Source organism: Camelus bactrianus, chromosome 15 (assembly GCF_048773025.1).
Source record: "Camelus bactrianus isolate YW-2024 breed Bactrian camel chromosome 15, ASM4877302v1, whole genome shotgun sequence".
Lineage (NCBI taxonomy): Eukaryota > Metazoa > Chordata > Mammalia > Artiodactyla > Camelidae > Camelus > Camelus bactrianus.
Genome location: NC_133553.1, coordinates 31184209 through 31201934, shown reverse-complemented (window position 1 = coordinate 31201934; position 17726 = coordinate 31184209). Strand labels below are relative to the sequence as shown.

At 39.9% G+C, this 17726-nt stretch overlaps 2 protein-coding genes across 4 annotated transcripts in view; one reads left to right on the top strand and one right to left on the bottom strand.

Moving 5' to 3' along the window:
* Positions 1-5571, bottom strand: part of SELENOI (selenoprotein I) — a 36996-nt gene extending 31425 nt beyond the window's left edge. For 2 of the 3 annotated variants that reach the window (XM_045511820.2, XM_045511821.2), the window contains exon 1: positions 5375-5571. In XM_045511820.2, the coding sequence (XP_045367776.1) occupies positions 5375-5431 (57 nt within the window). In that variant the 5' untranslated portion in view covers positions 5432-5571. The remainder of the gene's footprint in view (positions 1-5374) is intronic. The other variant, XM_010948526.3, reaches the window with a different exon arrangement.
* Positions 5572-5816: 245 nt separating this feature from the next.
* Positions 5817-17726, top strand: part of ADGRF3 (adhesion G protein-coupled receptor F3) — a 30772-nt gene continuing 18862 nt past the window's right edge. The window contains exon 1 of the mRNA XM_045511822.2: positions 5817-5911. The gene's annotated coding sequence lies outside the window, so the exon portion shown is untranslated. The remainder of the gene's footprint in view (positions 5912-17726) is intronic.

Genomic DNA, 17726 nt, shown 5'->3' with positions numbered 1-17726 from the left:
TGACCTCCATCTTTAGAAGCCCCACTCCCCTTTTATCCTCACTGCTTTGATTCAAGCCTTCCTCATTTCTGACCCAGTTTTATGCAGGAGGATCCTAAAAGGTCTCTAGATCACCCCTACCTCTACCACCATCCATTCATTTTCTAGCTGACAGGGTAAGCTTCCTGTTAAATTAAAATCTGATCCAGATTTTAAATTAAATTAAAATCTGATCCTGAAGGGAGGGTATAGCTCAGTATTAAAGTGTGTGCTTAGCTTGCACAAGGTCCTGGGTTCAATCCCCAGTACCAACATAAAAAGCAAATAAATAAATAAACCTAATTACCTCTGCTTCCCCCCCAAAAAAACTGATAATCCAATCCTGTTTAAAATTCTTAAGTGGCTCCCCAAAACCAATAGCCTTACAAGGTACCCAAGAAGCACCTAAAGTATTTGTTTAACATGAAGATAACAGCGATTTATCCAATCTGAATCCCCTAAAGTGCATCTAGAAGTAGGCTAAACACTGTCCCCAGGTGATTCTAATGCCGATGGTCCCTGGGCCACAGAAACAATGATCTACAGGGTAAAATCCTAAATTCCTTTACATCAACAATCCCCCTTCTGACAGGGCCCCACCTCCCTCTCCAGTCTCACCTCTTGACACTCCACCACTAAGCCCAAACATCTAAATCTCATGGGTCCCAGAAAGTACTCTCTGGCCTTCACGCCTCTGCACTCACCCCACTGCTCTCTTATTCAGGGATGCTTTTACTCCCCTCATCACCTGGTAAGAACAGGGGCCTACTCAGCTTCCTTCTCTAGACTGAGCTCCCCCTTCCCCTCCATCCTCTCTCTAAAGTCTTTCTCAGCTGTATCCTCACTCCCTGGAGTTGATTCCCTCTCCCACAGCACCCAGCACTTACCTAACTGCATTTATTAATTATTCATATCTGTTTATTTCCTTGTCCATATACCACCGAACTGAGTTCCTTGAAGGCAGGAATTCTAGCCTAGCTTAATTTTGCAGCCCCAATGCCATGACTGACGCAGAGTGGGCCCTCAGTAAAGGCTGACTGAATAAACAAAATCAAGGGTGTTAACCAGTCAGCATTACCATCAAGATGTACACTGCCTCTCTTTCCTACCCGAAGTCACAATTCCTGTAATCAATTGGCTATTGTCGACAGCCAAGTTACTTAACTACCATAATAGCAGAAACCAACTTATCATAAAATTGTATTCTTGAAACCAAGAAGATATTTCACAGAACACCTCCTCTCTTAAGTGAAATGTTACAATTTGAAATTAGCTGCTACACTATCAGTTAAAACTAAGTCTTCCTTAGGTCAGATTAGGTAACCACAATACCTAATGGCAGGTAGGGATAGCTTGAAGGATGAGGGGAGGGTATAGCTCAAAGGGCTAGAGCACATGTTTATCATGCACAAGGTCCTGGGTTCAATCTCCAGAACCTCCTCTAAAATAAAAAGGCAGTATAGGAAGAGAGAAGGAATGATGAGGCTCAAGAGAGTGAAATTCCTCAACATAATTGTCTGAAGGTACATTAAAAAGCAACAGAGAACAATGGCGGCTAAACCCCTGACATCTTCACATTCAAAATACAAAAAGCGTCCAGGAGATGCACAGCTCCATTTTACCACACTTCCAAAATGGTTTATTTTCTTTTAAACTTTCATTCCTTCAATAAATGTTTGTCAAATGCCTACTCTGTTCATGTGCTAGACCTTGGTCACATTGAATAAGAGAGCTACAGGCTTTGCTTCTCTCCCAGAGCTCATATCCTAACAGAGAAGGCAGACACAACTAATTATTCAGCTCTTTAAAAAGACTGGGGTAAGGCAACGAAGAACCCAAGCGTTAAGAGAGCATATAACACAGAATCCACCCCATGCTTTCTTCTGCACTGAAAATCAACTGTCTTTCAGTTTCTTACTACAGAAACCTAATTACTACTCTGCGTGTACACCCCTTTCAGGAGTTACTCTGAATAACTGCCAGGTTTCCAACTGTAGCTCTCAGATTTACCTCTAGGGAAGATGAAGAAATTAAACTGGCTCAAAAGTAATTTTCCCACCAGCTACTTTTTTAGTACAATCTTTTCTCTATATCTCTTTGCTGTAGTATATAGGGTCACATCAGAGAATAAAAATCTCTTTCAAGTGTTTTGGGTCTTTATTTATGGAATGATCTTCCTCAGACGCTGTTTTAATTCAATAAGCATTTATAAAGCACTCCCTGTCAAAGTCCACGCAATGGGAATGTATGATCTTCAGGAAGAAAAGGTTTCTTGGTACAATTCACATTCCAGTAATACTGACCACACAGATTTTTCCTTTGGGCACCTTTGGATTCATATTTTCTAATACGAACACAGTACTGAGTAAAGAACCTTCTGCTGGAAGAAGTTTAGGTTATAAAAACCTGTGCCCCGCCTCCACCACTTGTTTAAAAGAAGCCTCATTATAACTAAAATAACATCAACAAACTATATTTTAGTGAACACTGGACGCTTGCTAAATTGACCTTTGTTTTCCAGAATGATAGGAAATCTGCTGTCAGATTCAGGAAGTGAGTCAGATAACGGAAAAGGGAAAAAGATAGGAACGGAAAAATCACACTATTAATTTCCCGTAATTTAGGACATCCATCTAGTTGGAAATTTAAATCGAGGGAAGACTGCTTATTTTTAAAAAAAAGTAGATTCTGTATTACAGACTCTGCTGCCAATTAAACAGCTATTCTCCTGGCACTCACCAAAAAGCCACAGCCTAGTAAGGAAAAAGTTTTGTACGTCAATATTTACAGTGCAGAAGAGACAACAGAAAGAGGGTAGAGCTTAAGGGAAAACAAGAGGTATCTGGGTTAATAAACTTCATTAGTGAAAGTTGAATAGCCCCGGACTGGGTTAAATTTCCACTTAAAATTTTAAGACCAGTCAGCACCTCAGTTCGCAATGGTACGGCACAATATTGCTTGAAAGCAGAGGAATATACTATATGATCTTCTAAGATTCCTTATGGTTATCCCAATTCCAGTTTGACAAGATTCATTACGATTTTTCTCAGTTATTCATTCGTTCCACAAATGTTTGCTGGAAGCCTAATCACAACAGCCCTGTGCTCAGGCCATGGTGGTCTGTAAGACAAGTCTAACCACTCGAGGATTACATTCTCATGGGGAGACACCTAAAGAACTAATTCCATGAAGAAGCAGAGGTGCTATGAGAGCACACTTAAGGCGAAAGGGGTACTTAGGGAATGCTTCTCTGAGAAAGTAACATTTAAGATGTGAAGAGGAACATAAATGGGAGGAGCTACATTCCTGGCAGATGTAACAATACTATTTGAACACTTCCTCCCTGGAGCAAGATCTAAAGGATCGAAAAAAAGTAGATGGGGAAGATGACTCTTAATGCTGGGAGGGGTAGACAGTGAGTAGCAAGATATGAAGCTGAGGACACAGACGAGGGCAGACCATTCAGAGCCATGCTAATCATGCTGTGGATATTTGGACTTGATTCCAAGAGCAGTGGGAAGACAGTGGAAAATTTTAAGCAAACGAGTGACATGACCAGATGCACATTTTTAAAAAAAGATCACTATGAAGCATAGAGAAAGGACAGAAGGGCAAAAGTGGATGTGGGTGAGCAACCAAATAAAGTAGTATTGGATTATAACCCAAAGTGTAAAGTAAATGTCCATGAAGCCATACTGATATAGATAAATGACTGAATTAATATACATGGGGAAGAAAAGACAAATCCTCCAGGCAGAAGTCCCAATAAATTATGTTGCTACTCTGCCCTCAAGAAGGTGAAGCATAACTCTCCACTCCCTAAGTGAGGGCTGTGCATAGTGACTTTCTTCCAGAGAGTAACTATCCTGACAAACACAGGGAGGTGATCAAAGTCAATATTAACAGTAGTAAGTCTGCTGACAGAATGTACTCTTCATATGATGCAATGAGAGAGACACTTCTCTGTGGTCTTCCTCCCCAAAACCCATAATCCTTGTCTAACCATAAGAAGAACATCAGACAAATCCAATTGATGAACATTCCACAAAATATCTGACCGGAACTCAAAATTATCAAGGTTATCAAAAACAAGAAAAGTCTGAGAAGTGGTCATAGCCAATAGTAGCCTATGGAGACATGACAACTAAATGTGATGTGGTATCCTGGACAAGAGCCTAGAATAGAAGAAGAACATTAGGTGAAAACTAAGGAAATCTGAATAAAGTATGGACTTCAGTTAATAATAATGTGTAAATGTTGCTTCATTAATTGTGACAAACATACCATACAAATGTAAGATGTCAATAACAGGGAAACTGGGTGTGGAGTATATGGGAACTCTGACTGCATCTTTATAATTTTCTGTAAATCTATTCCGAAATATTCCAGAACTATTCTAAAATTAAAAGAATAAATTATATGTGGGGAGAGCGGAAGTACCTTTCTAGTTCAGGCTAAAAATGACAGGACACACAGGACCTGGTGATTCACTGGCTGGTGGGTGCGGTAGAGGAATCAGTAGTGAAAGTAACACTGGTAACAAAGGCGGAAAGGTTACTGCCCGGATTTCAGGCTTGGACAACTGACTGGATGGACAGTGGAGTCATTCACTGAGGAGGGAGCAGTGGAGAACAGTACTTGATGGGAAGTTAACAACCAGGATTTACTGAAAGCCCACTACCTACTAGGCGCTTCTCCAATTCTCACAGTCCTTTGGCACAGTGTAGACTATAATTTGGCCCAAAGCCAAATAAAGAAATTTGATTTTGGTATCAGGTTTGGTATCAAGTTTACATGTTTTCCAAAGCCCGCGCTCTTTCCACTACACAGCTCCAGTTCCTGCCTGTGCACATTTACTTCTCCCGCTGCCCAGGCGCCTCTTCACTGGGAGTGGAAGCGAGCGCATCAGCAGTACGGCCCCAGTAGTCACTCCCCGCTCCCCGGGCCTCATCTGCCAAATGAGCCTCTCCATCTCTGAAGTTGCGTGCAAGAGAGCCGGACGGCAACTTCATTAAAATGAAGACAATTAAGACACCACTGAACGGAACTGCATCACCTCTCAGGGGGCTAAAAATATTAATAATAACGAAGTAAAGAAGCGAAGACTCCTCTCGTGGAGGAGTTTCCCAAGGAAAAGGCAATTCCCCGGGAGGGTGCCGAGTCGGAGCGGCGGGCCTAGGGTGCTCGCACGCACCCCGACCCCAAAGCCCCAGCACTCGGCAGGACCTCCAGAGAAACTGCCGCCAGCCCGCCGGAGCCACGCGGCACAAGGTGACACAGACGGCGCCGGCCCCTTAGGCGCCTAGGAGAGGCCGGGAACCAGCGAGGAGAGGGGCGTCCGCGGGACCCGCATTACCTTGTACTTATCAAAGCCAGCCAGCTGCTCCGGGCTCACGTATTCGTAACCAGCCATGACGACCCGAACACCGAGCGCCCACTCGGCAGCGACTCTCCGCGACGAGGTGGGGAAACACGAGCTCCACACCGGCTGGGTAAGGCTGGGCGGACCTGGGCTGGCAAAGGAGCTGGAGGAGCCGGGCTCCGCCCACCGCGCACGCGTAGCCGCCAGGGCCACTTCCGCCGCCTCCCCAGCGCGCAAGCGCAGCCCCCACTTCTCCCCGCCCACCGAGGGAGGGGCGCTAGCCCGCTCACGCGGTCCCTTCGCGCCGTCGCAGTCCAATCAGCGTGGATGGGGAACCACTAAGTCCCGCCTTCCAGGTCTCCTGGTCACTTCATTCGCTAGCGTCAAAATTGGTGAGTTGAGGTAAGGCAAGAGGGGAGGTGAAAGGTCAGTTTCCCAGGAGGCCTTGCTCTTCGTCCCTGGGGAGTGGCGTCGATTATGTGGCATCTGCGCCTGGGTAGAGATTTGGGGACACCTTTTTAGTCTTGGGAGGTAGGTGATTGCGTGCGAACCAGTTCAGCAGTGCCTCAGGGAAGAGGGCTTAGTTCTCTCAAGCCTTGACGTAAAAGCAGAAACAGAGTCTGTATCTAGCCCGCTTCGCCAACTGGCACCATGCGCTGCACGCAGTAGCTTAGTGAACGTGATTTGCCATAGAGAAGCCAGCTGAAGGCTCGGTGAGAGGCTTTTTGCAGTTAATAAAGGGGCGTGAAATAACATTGGAGACAAAGCCTTTGGGTCCGTTGTTTATGAACCTTGGACCGCCTCGCCACGCTCTGTCTGCTCTGTCACTTTGTTCCCAGTGAAGATTGACAGTGTCTCCGGAGCAGATAAAAAAGCTGATCTGAGTCTTTAGGGTTCCTTAAATGCTTTTGCAGGAAGTGCGTTTACATAACTGGAGCCAAATGTAGAAAGAACACTAAATCAATGGCTAGTGTGTATCAGCATAATAATAATAGTTGCTACCATTTTTTGAACGCCTTCTATATGGGGAACTTAACTTATCGCCAACCCCCCATAACAACACTGTGAGATGGAAGGCATTTTCCCCACTTAGCAGATCAGGAAGTCAAAATTCAGATTACCTAACCTGCCCAGGATCTTTAATTACACAGCTCGAAAATGGTCAACCTAACATGAAATGAGGCCTTCAGTATCAAAAGCCACCACCTAAGGGAGCCTCTGAATCTCTCTGGGACTCTGCAACAAGGGCAGTTATTTTGAGATTCCTTACATTCATTTATTCAACAGATATTTTCTGGGGACGCTTTATGTCAAGTGTATATTTCTGTGTATATCTTATCTCCCCTGGAAAAGCTTAAGATTCATGACCAGACAGCAGATAAGACAGCACCATGATCTTGGACTTTCCAACATCCAGAACTGTGAAAAATAAATTTCTATTATTTAAAAAAATAATAATGAAGTTTAAGGTTCTTACAAGGTAAGAACCTGCCATCATAATTGGTGCATGGTAGATGATCAATAAACTTGGGTGTCAGTTTCCCTCATTTGCCTAAGGGGAAGATGGTATTTAAACCTCTTGATTTTCCTCATGTCCTGTAGCCCAGCAGCTTGCAAACAGTATGTGATCAGTACATTTTGTTGAATGAAAGAGCAAAAATCTCTGATATGTTGTGAAGTGCATTGGAAATGTGAATCTCCTTTTAAGTAGGAAGTTGGCTTTAATGAAAGGAAAACTATGAAACCACCTCCTTGGACATAAAATTATTTCCTTTGTGCAGGTACTGTATTTAAATCCGATAAGAAAACCAAATTGATACATCTTTATGCTAAATAGAGTTTTAGATAATCTGTTAATTAGACTGAGGCTATTCTTCCAAGTAATACACTATAGATTTCCTGTTATATGTTTCTTCTAACTGCTATTAAGAGAAAAAAACCTCTTACCAAATGATTTTAAATATAAGACCCGTGCTTACCCATCTGAAATACAAACTTCATACTTGTAAAAGATGTTTAGTTAATAGTGACAAGCCATAAAATGTGACTAGAGTACAGCCTAATGATAGTTCATAAACTGCACTTAGTGTTAATCACTTCAAATGTACGCAAACTCAGAATTGCATTTCTGATTTTGTAAAATTTTTTTCTGCCTCTCTGAAATTTTCTTCAAAAGGAATTTTTTTTCAAAAGGAGTATTTTTAAAAGAGCATCTTTTAATTTTGTGAAAGCAGTCACAGTTTGCTTCCTCTCTTCTGCGGAAGATTTTAACAAGTTTGAATCAATTATGAGTCAGTCTGAGAATTTCTATATATACATATTTATTGCAGTGTAGTCGTTTACAATGTGTCAATTTCTGGTGTATAGCATAATGCTTCAGTCATACTTGGACATACATCTATTCATTTTCATATTCTTTTCACCATAAGTTACTATAAGATATTGAATGTAGTTCTCTGTGCTATAAGGTATGAACTTGTTATTTATCTATGAGAATTTCTAAATTGAAACAACATAGAACATTGTTTATACTTTGATATCTGCCACGTACTGGCTGTGTGATCCTAGACAACTCACTTTACCTAACCTTGTTCTCTCTTTTTTTAATGAACGTTAGACTAATCTCTAAGATCCTATTCATATCTGAAATGTAATTGAACTGTATCATTTAACTTCTCTAGGATTAAATCAACTGATCTGTAAAGTGATCGTAATTCTTGTCCTGCCTTGTTACATAAAGCATATGAAGTGATATGGTGTAAGCCTGTTAAATTAAGCCCATACAAATATATTATTTTTCCAAAACTCCATGAATCCTAGACCTAGGTGAGTTTTACCAGACACTCTCACCTGGAAAGGGAAAATTGTCAAGTAAGCAAATTTGCCTTTGCGAGTGAATCACCTTCCTGTTGCCTCTTTCTTGAATTCCATTCCAGCGCGCATTCAAGCCCAGGATAGCCCAGAGCTGTCAGGGGCCACTTCATCTTGGCCCGGCTGTTCCCTTCTATGTCCTATGCTGTCTTTTCCTTCAGCACCACAATACTGAGCATGGTTTATTATTGCCTTGCTTTCCTGGTTTGCTTCCTCATCCGTTGAAGCTTCTCTTCTATATCTCATACACTCAGTATCAGGCTTTTGGCCTTCCAGAATGATAATCATAAAAGACGTTTGTGTTAGAAACAGTCTTATCACCTTTGTAATATAACCTAGGGAAGAAAAGTTTTAATTCCTAGAATTCCTGTTCATCTGAAGTGAAAGAATATTGGATAAATGGAGATATCTAGAAAATTGGGAGTAAGTTAAGGACAAATATAGTTAATAACTCCAATATAAGTTATTAAAGTCATAAAAATGGACAAGGTTTCCCTAGGAAGCTTGTAAAAAGATACTGATTGGGCTTTTACTTTTGAATAATAACAATGCCTTACACTCATAAACTCTGATTCCCAAAGCAATTTGACATCTCACTAGATCATCCTAACAACTCTGCACCATGGCTGGGTAGCTGTTCTAATTGTACAGAACAGAACAACAAAATTACATATCTTGCCCAAATGTTTATGGTAAAACCAGAATAAGAGCACAAGTCATCAAACTTTTAGTTGACCATGCTTCTACAAGTTACCATGGTAAGATTTTAGAAAGAAAAAGAAAGGAAGGAAGAAAAGAAAGAAAGAAAGAGAAAGAAAAGAAAGAAAAGGAAGGAAGGAAGAAAAAGGAAGAAAGGAAGCAAGAGAGAAAAAAGAAAATTCAGAAGTTTTTAGTCAAGTCTGAGAGGAAAAAAAGTAGGAAAGAACTGAACAGTCATTAAGTTGTTTATTTTTTTAATTTTTATTTATTGATATTATTTGGGGGGGCGGAATTAGGTTTGTTTGTTTGTTTGTTTATTTAATTAATTTATTTATTTTTTGAGGAAGTACTGGAGATTGAACTTAGAACCTCATGCATGCTAACCATGGGCTCTACCACTTGAGCTATACCCTCCCTTCTTGTTTATTGTTTCTTAAAAACAAAATTCCCTGACTGGAGTAAACCTTAGGTTGGGTTTTGTCTGCCCAATTTTTGCTGTATTTTACATTTTTCAAACATAGTTCTACTAGATAGGAATGTATAGAGAACTCTATTTGAGTGGGTCATCAATCAAACTCTTTATCACGAAAAAGGGCTGCGCAGTGTACTGAGATGCAGCATAAACTAATGCTGCTTTGTACCTTCTTCCCACGTCAGTGGAGAAGGGTGTTATAATCCCACCAGCCTGTCAATGGTTTTCTGGTCATTTTTGTGCTCTTCACCTTTGAACACCAAATCAATGCTGTCAATAGTCATTCAAAACCAAGAGAAGCAGTGTAAAGGTTCGGAGGGACCTAGAGGCCGGGTGTGATATGATGTAAGAATAAAATCCAAACCCTATATATACTTGCCATTCTTGTTTTGAAAATGAGTGATTATTTCTCTTTTATATCCATTATTCATGAGTGTGAATGTTAAATAAAAGGAGGCTTATTTTTAAAAACTGATCTCTGCAAAGTTTTACACTGCACAAAGTCTTATTGTCAGCATTCTTTGAAGTTCTGATAGTGACTCAACCTCTGAATCTTCTGAGCAGAGAGAGAATTGATACCTCTCTTAAATACACATCCTTCTTCCCATTAGTACTACACTAAAATGGAAGCAGAACTCTAGGTAAACCAAGTACAAATCATTCAGGTGGGTAGCCATAGAGGCATCACCCCTATCATGCCTGTCTCCTTATTCCTGTTTGCCTCATCTAATGTCAGGTCTGCAAATATAACCAAATGTAATTTCCTTCCTTCCTTCCTTCCTTCCTTCCTTCCTTCCTTCCTTCCTTCCTTCCTTCCTTCCTCCAATTTTATATAGCCATGCAAGGGACTCCGTTTTTGAGTAGGGATCATTTTTGTCTTCATAAAACTTTGAGATCATTGGAGCTGAGACTGATGGTTATTTAGTGTTGGTGGAAGAGAAAAGTACTAGCAAAAAAAAAAAAAAAAAAAAAAAACCCTGAAGAGTTTAAGAGAAGCAAGGAAAGTTTGCCATGATCCATTATCCTGTAAGAATCCTCAAAAACCTGGGGCAGGGGTTCAGGCAATAATTGCCAACATAGATATCTACTAAGTAAGACTCTGAGTTCTTTCCTCATATGCCCAACGCTATGCAGGCTGCTTGACCAACTCTAGCAGAAGTTAGAAAACAAGACATACAAATATGAAACAATGTGTAAAAGTAGCAGCGTCATTATCTCTTCATGTATCCTTATTGAACAGTAACTGTACACCAAATCCAGATACCATGACAGACCTTGGAGATACAAAGTTGGACAGCATTTGGACCTCAGGCAAGGAATAGTTATTACTCCATTCTGTGAATAACTAGCCTTATCCAATGCCCTGGCTCTTCATAGATGCGCTCTTTTGACCTTCCTCCCCTAACCCCTCCTCTCCTTTTTAAAAAATTCACTGTTAAAGTGTGAGATATTTTGTCTTAGGTAGAGAATTAACTTAAAGACAAGAAACAAATGGTTGGGATCAAAAGAAAACTAAGTAAACACTTTGAGATCTCACAGAGATTGACTTAATATTTTGATGAATAATCTAGAAGGTAGGGTACAGAAACAGCTCTCTGAGTAGACTAATGAGACTTAGACTTTCATAACGAAATGCTGTATCAGCAGGCATAAGCTACAAGAGAACACACTTTCAAAAACTTGAGCAGATGTCAAAGTGATTTATTGCCACATAACAAATCACTCAAAACTTAATAGCCTAAATTAATAACCATTTTATTTACTCATAATTTTGTGGGTCAGCAATTTGGGCTGGGCCTAGCTGAGCAGTTCTGCTGGTCTTGTTGGTCTTACTATTCTAAGAGGGCATAAGTAGAAGCTACAAGGCCTTTCAAGGCTGAAGCTCAGATGTCACTCAGTGTTACTTCTGTCTCATGCTACCAGGCAAAGCAAAAATCACAAGTCCAGCCCAGATTCATGGGAAGGGAAACAGATTCCACCTCTTAATGGATGGAATGGCAAAGTTACTTGGCCATGGGGCCTGCACAGAAGGATGGGAGGAATTACTGCAACCATCTTTGCGAACAATCTACCAATCCAGATTAGCTGCTAAAAGACAAGACAGTAAGTTTCATTAGGAAGAGATTTGGAAATCACTGAATTAGACTTGAATTATTTTAAGGTATTCAGAAAAACAATGGCAAAAAGAAATCAAATCAGTAGAACTTCTTATCACAAGGCTTTGTTTAGTCAACCTAAGCTGTCCCTTACTTCCAAACCTCCACTTACTCTTCAGCCCACTCCAGTCTGGTTTCCAGTCCCACCAGCCCCACTGAAATGGCTGCTTCCGGGCTCCTCCACTTTGTTCCCAAATCAAATGGACAGAGCTTATTATTTGACTTTTTATCAGCTTATAAACTGCCTACTGTTATTCCCTTGCAATGCCCTCCTCCTTTGATTGAGTTACTCTTGTCCTTATTCTTCTCTTTCTGACCCTGACCCCTCTTCCCAACACACACACACACACACACACACACACACACACACACACACACACACACACACACACACACACACACGATCTCCCAGGAATAGGATTATTCATAAATCCTCAATCACTTCAGGCTGTACTTTTTGAAGCTTCTAGTCCTTTGTTCCTGTCTGGCTAACTCCCTCTGAGTCTTCAAGATTCATCTTAAGTTTCTTTACCACCTGCCCTTACTAGGCAGTTCTTTTCCTCTGTGTTTCTACAGCATCCTGTGCATACTTCTCCCTTCATAATCATATGTTATGGAATTATCTATGTTCTTATCTGTCTTACTGGACTGTAAGTGGTTGGTGGTAATGACCGCATCTGTATACTCCTGAACCTAGCATAATGCCTCATACTCAATAAGCCCTCAGTAAGCTTTTGTTGAGTTAAATTGATATGATGAAATAAAGGACTGTTCCGTGCTGGCAGCAACAAATGCTGTAAAACTCTTCATATTCAGTGACATAGTAATCCCATTTTGGAAGAATATATTTCCAGGAAATAATCCAAAAACAAAGAATCTTGTTGCAAAGATTTATAAGAAGCCATATTTATAATTACAGAGGGAAAATGCATGCAATCAACATTCCCAATGAAATAAGAACCCAAACTATAAACCATGGTAAATCAACGAGATAAAAATATACAGTCATTAAAAAGATAAATGAGTGGGTGCATAAAACATGGGGGGAAACTCCAGAAAATAACAAGTGTTGGCAAAGATGAGAAGAAATTAGAATCTTTATGCATTGCAGGAGGGATTGTAAAATGGTGCAGCTTCTGTGGAAAAATGTTTGACAGGTCTCCCAGAAGTTAAACATAGAGTTAGCATATGATCCAGCAATTCCATTTCTAGGTATATACCCTAAAATTTGTACATGAATGTTCATAGCAGCATTATTCATAATAGCCATAAAATGGAAACAACCCAAAGGTCCATCAACTGATGAACAGATAAACAAAATATGTATATACCTACAATGGAATATTATTCCCCCATAAAAAGGGGTGAAGGGCTGATACATGCTACAATGTGGATGAACCCTAAAAACATTATACTAAGTGAAAGGAGCCAAACACAAAAGGCCATATATTGTATAATTTCATTTATATGAAATGTCTAGAATGGGCAAATCTATACAAATAGAAAATAAATTAGTGGTTGCCAGGAGATAAGGATGAGGAGGATTGGGAATAGGTACTAACAGGTATGGGGTTTCTTTCTGGGGTGATGAGAATGTTCTGAACTAGATAGTGACAACAGTTGCACGATATTGTGAATATACTAAAAACCAAGGAAATGTACCCTTTAGAATGGTGAATTTTATGCTAAGCGAATTTTAGCTCAATAAAAAAAGGCAAAGTGGATTATTTTGTGTTACGTTAAAAAGAAAAGCACAAAATAACACATACAAACTTCTTACAACCAAAAGTGTATTAATAACCATGGGAAAGACAGAGGAATATCATGAATTGGGTATTTTAGTTTAATGGGGCTTTTTATCATTTTAGGTGAAGTTGTTTAAAATTTAGTACTTTTACAGGCATTCCTGCTAGAACATTATAGCAAATTGTACAAAGATAAAATAGTATAACTATAAAGTTCTAAAATATAGTATAAAACTATAAATTTCTATAATTATATAAAGTAGAGGGGAGAGGTCATTGTGTTAATAGCATGGTAGTTAAGGATAATCTCTATTTTATTGGAGGTGATCATAAGGATTTGATGTGAGCCTCAGCAAATTACTCATATTGGATTTCTCTTTCTAGTTTGGCATGAGAATAGGCAAGGGAAAGGCTAAAGAGATAATTTGAGAAGCAAGCTTTTGAGGTAGCTGCCAGCAATTCCCTCTTGAAAGCAGAAGGTCGGTAATCAGCTGAAAGTGAAATAACAGCTTCTCTAGGGAAATTTGAAGTAAAGAGTGAAGGCATTTAAATGGACTCTAGAGCCCAAAGTACTACCAAGGAATGAGCCTTGTAAATAAGAAAATAGGTAAAAACCAAAGGGAGAATTAAGTAGGATAAAGCACTTTTTAGAGGTATTTTTTTTTAATCCTATCTTTGTACAGGCACAGCCCTTTAAATTTTTTAAAGTGCTAGAAGTAAAGAATTTTCTTTTAGAAATAAAGCCTAGGTGTGAGTCAGAAGAAATAATTTTCTCATAAGAGAAAGCATCCGTGGCTGGAGTCCCTGAGGTGGCCACCGCCGCTGACCCCTCCCTGGGGAGGGACTGCTCTGGAAAGGTGACTGAGAAGATGAGGAGCTGGACCAGGGGGAGACAGGAGCTGGGTGTGACCACGGCAGGGAGATTGTGGAGTCTGACAGAGATGTTCCCTGAGAGGCTCTGGTCCAAGGCAGGAACCGCTTTTCACCTCTCCCTCCTTGTGGTTCACACTGTTATGTGCCGGTTTTCCAGAGCAGCCTTGTGGGTTGAGGCCACTTCCTTCCTGCCCCTGCCTCTTCCCGCTGTCTTCCAGACTGAAGAGCTGCCGTGCAGCAGTGGCAGGTCCTTCCAGGGCCCCACAGGGCAGGGCTTCAGGGAGGAATGCAGGGACTCTACCCTCCCTTCCTGGAAAGCTCCAGATTGCTCCTGCGATACTTGAGGTGACTTGGGAAACATTTGAAATTCAGTAGTGTTTGAATTGCTGACTATTTGGATTACTTTTATTTTTATTTTAAAATTGTGACACCATGATTGATCTAAATCTGATGAGGAGACTGCCCTACTTTATCTCACAAAGCAAGTCCCAGTGTCATCTGTGCCCTCCACGCTGTCCTGACCTGTGTCTTCCATCCTCACTTCGTTATCACCAGAGTGCAGCAATGCAGACCTTTACTCCAGCTCTGGCCAACTGCCTGCTTCTCTGAAGTGCTAACCGGAAGATCCCCCTCACAGTCCCATTGTAGGGTAGGAGCTGGTACTAATGGGAGGGATGTACCCTGCCCTCAATGACTGGTTTTTATTTTAGAATGGAGATGCTGGGGCGAGACATGCACACATTACAAAACAGACCAAATGCGTTACAGCTGTAATGTAAAGCAGCCACTGTGAATTCCTCTGTGCGTTGGAGAGGAGGGAGGGCCCACAGCAGCATCAGGCACCGATGGGACTATGGGGGGACAGAGCAGGAGATCATTTCCCATGTGCATTTTGGCTGTTAGACCTGTGTGTGTGTGTTTAAAAAAAAACAAATAGGAAAAAATAATAGAAAAAAAGTCAGTGCTCACTTTTTGTCTTTAAATATTTAAATGATTCAAATTGGAAGGAAAAAAGGAGAGGCATCTGTGTGTTTTAAAAGACATGCTATATATTGCGTCCAATACATATTTTTTTAGCAGAAAAAGCATAAGGATGAATCAAATGCTCTATTAACAGTCAAGACCAGGACTGGTCCCTCATCCCTCTACCTAGCATTTTCCTCATTATTCATCTTAACTCTCACATATGGAAAAGTATATACTTGATGTCCATCTACCCACCACCAGGAATTAACAGATGTTAATCTTTTGCCATATGTGCTTCAGAGCTTTTTTTTTTTTATTGTTTCAGCTAAAGCTCCAGCTCTGCACCATCTCTTTCCCTGTTATCCCCAGAGTTAACTGCTACCTTGAAATTGTTATCATTCCTATTCATATTTTATACTTTTACTGTATACATTCATATCCAGATTCAATATAGTATTATTTTGTGCTTGTATGTGTGTGTGCTTAAATGGTACCCACTGTTCCTAACCTCTTACAACATCTTTTACACTCAACATTGTTTTGAGGTTGATTCATATCAATAACATATATAAACCTGGTTCATTCATTTTAATTTCTATATGGCTTTAAAGTATGGTAGCAAATCATAAAGCTCTTGTGAGCTTGTTTATCCGTTCTACTACTGATGCGTGTTAGGTTGTTTTCACTTGAGTCATTCTTTAATAAATTTCCTTTCTAAAAAAATTTTCTTCTTCAGAGACTAAAGAAAAAAAAACAATCCGAGAGCCATATTCAAGTAAAAAACAATTCCTTTGCATATTTCTTTGTGTGTGTGAGAGCAATATGAAAAGCTGAGATCATTTCATTTTTAAAAATAAGAACAGGAAACCTAAAACAACTCAAAAGCAAGGTATATAATTTGGCTCATTTTATGACCAGAAAGGGAGCCATAAGTACTTTCAGTTTCTAAATTACACATTTCTCAATTGTTTTAGCTTTGTTTCAACAAGCCAGCATTGCCCTGATAATCTAAAATCAAAGCTGCTTTAATGTTTTTAATGCTGTTGTTTGCTTACTTTCATATTCTTAATGTAGATATTCTATTGTTACTCAAAGTGGAGTCTTAATTGAATACAGAGTCCAATTTGGTGAGATTTATTCTTTAGCTCTGAGGCATAGGCTCAAACTAATTCCAACTAAGATTTAAGGAGAGAGGGTGGTACCCAACCTCATTTTTATTTGACTTGGATATTGTGTGATCAGTTCACTTCCTTTTGGCAGTTGTGACCCATCAAATGGCTTCTAATTATCTTATTATACCAACTGGGCTTAAGGAGGCTGGATTTTATCCTGTAAAGAATATTTCAAAAGGGAATAACTTGAGTGTTCTAAGAAAATTTGAATGTTCTAAGAATACTTGAGCATATTCTTAAGCTTTTCTGTCATGCATTTAGAAAAGTGCTTTTTTAAAATGTAATAATAATGGTTATTGAAAGTACTACCCACATGCTACAAAGAGAGCAGTGTTTTAAGGGAATGGATATGATTGCCATACTCTAATTCATTTAAAGGAAGGTTTGAAAGCATGTGTAATAAAGACAGATATAAGTATGCTAGGTGCATGCTACTTTGACAAGAGTATTATTTCAAGGGAACTGGAGTAACTTGAGAGAGAAGGAATTCAGGAAAATAACCCCAGAGTTTTATGAAGTCCTAGGAGCTCCTCCCAGTTGTACATGCAGAGATCTGACCCTGAACAGCATACCATAGACTTTGAGAATTGTACTAAGACATAGACATAGACCATTACCCAGATTCCATACTGGCCACCAGATGGTACTTATATGCCATAGATCTTAACAGTATCTCAAAGGCCTTGAAAAGAGAGCTGATGTTGAAAATACAATCCATGGGAGATTGGTCAGAACTTGTGACCTGAGCCAAACTAAGTCAATTGCCTGCTAAAACAAAAATATCAGTATTTTCCATAGGATTTAAACAAGATCCAGAGTCTCATAACACAATATTCAAATGTCCAGTACAATCCAAAATTACTTGGTATATGAAGAGCCAGGAAATCTCAATTCACGTGGGAAAAAAACAACAGATATCAGTGTTGAAATGACACAGGTTTTGGAATTATCAGAAAAAGACATTAAACAACTGTTATAAAAATGTCATGAATAATATGAACACGCTTGAAATGAATGAAATGTCTCAGTGAAGGAATAGAAAGTAGAACCAGATGGAAATTTTAGAACTGAAAAATACAATAACCAATAATTTTTAAATTACTGTTTGTGCTTTGTATTGGTTTCTTATTGCTGCTGTAACAAATTTCTACAACTGCAGTGACTTGAAACAAAACAAATATAGTAACTTATAGTTCCAAGAGTCAGAAGTCGGCAGTGAATCTTATAAAGTCAGAATCAAGATGTCAGCAGAGTTGCATTTCTTCTACAGACTCCAGGGAAGAATACGTTCCCCCCCTCCCCTTTTCCAGTCTTTAGAGGCTGCCTGCATCCCTTAGCTTATGGCAACCTCCCTCCAGCTTCAAAGTGCATCACTCTGACCTTTGCTTCTGC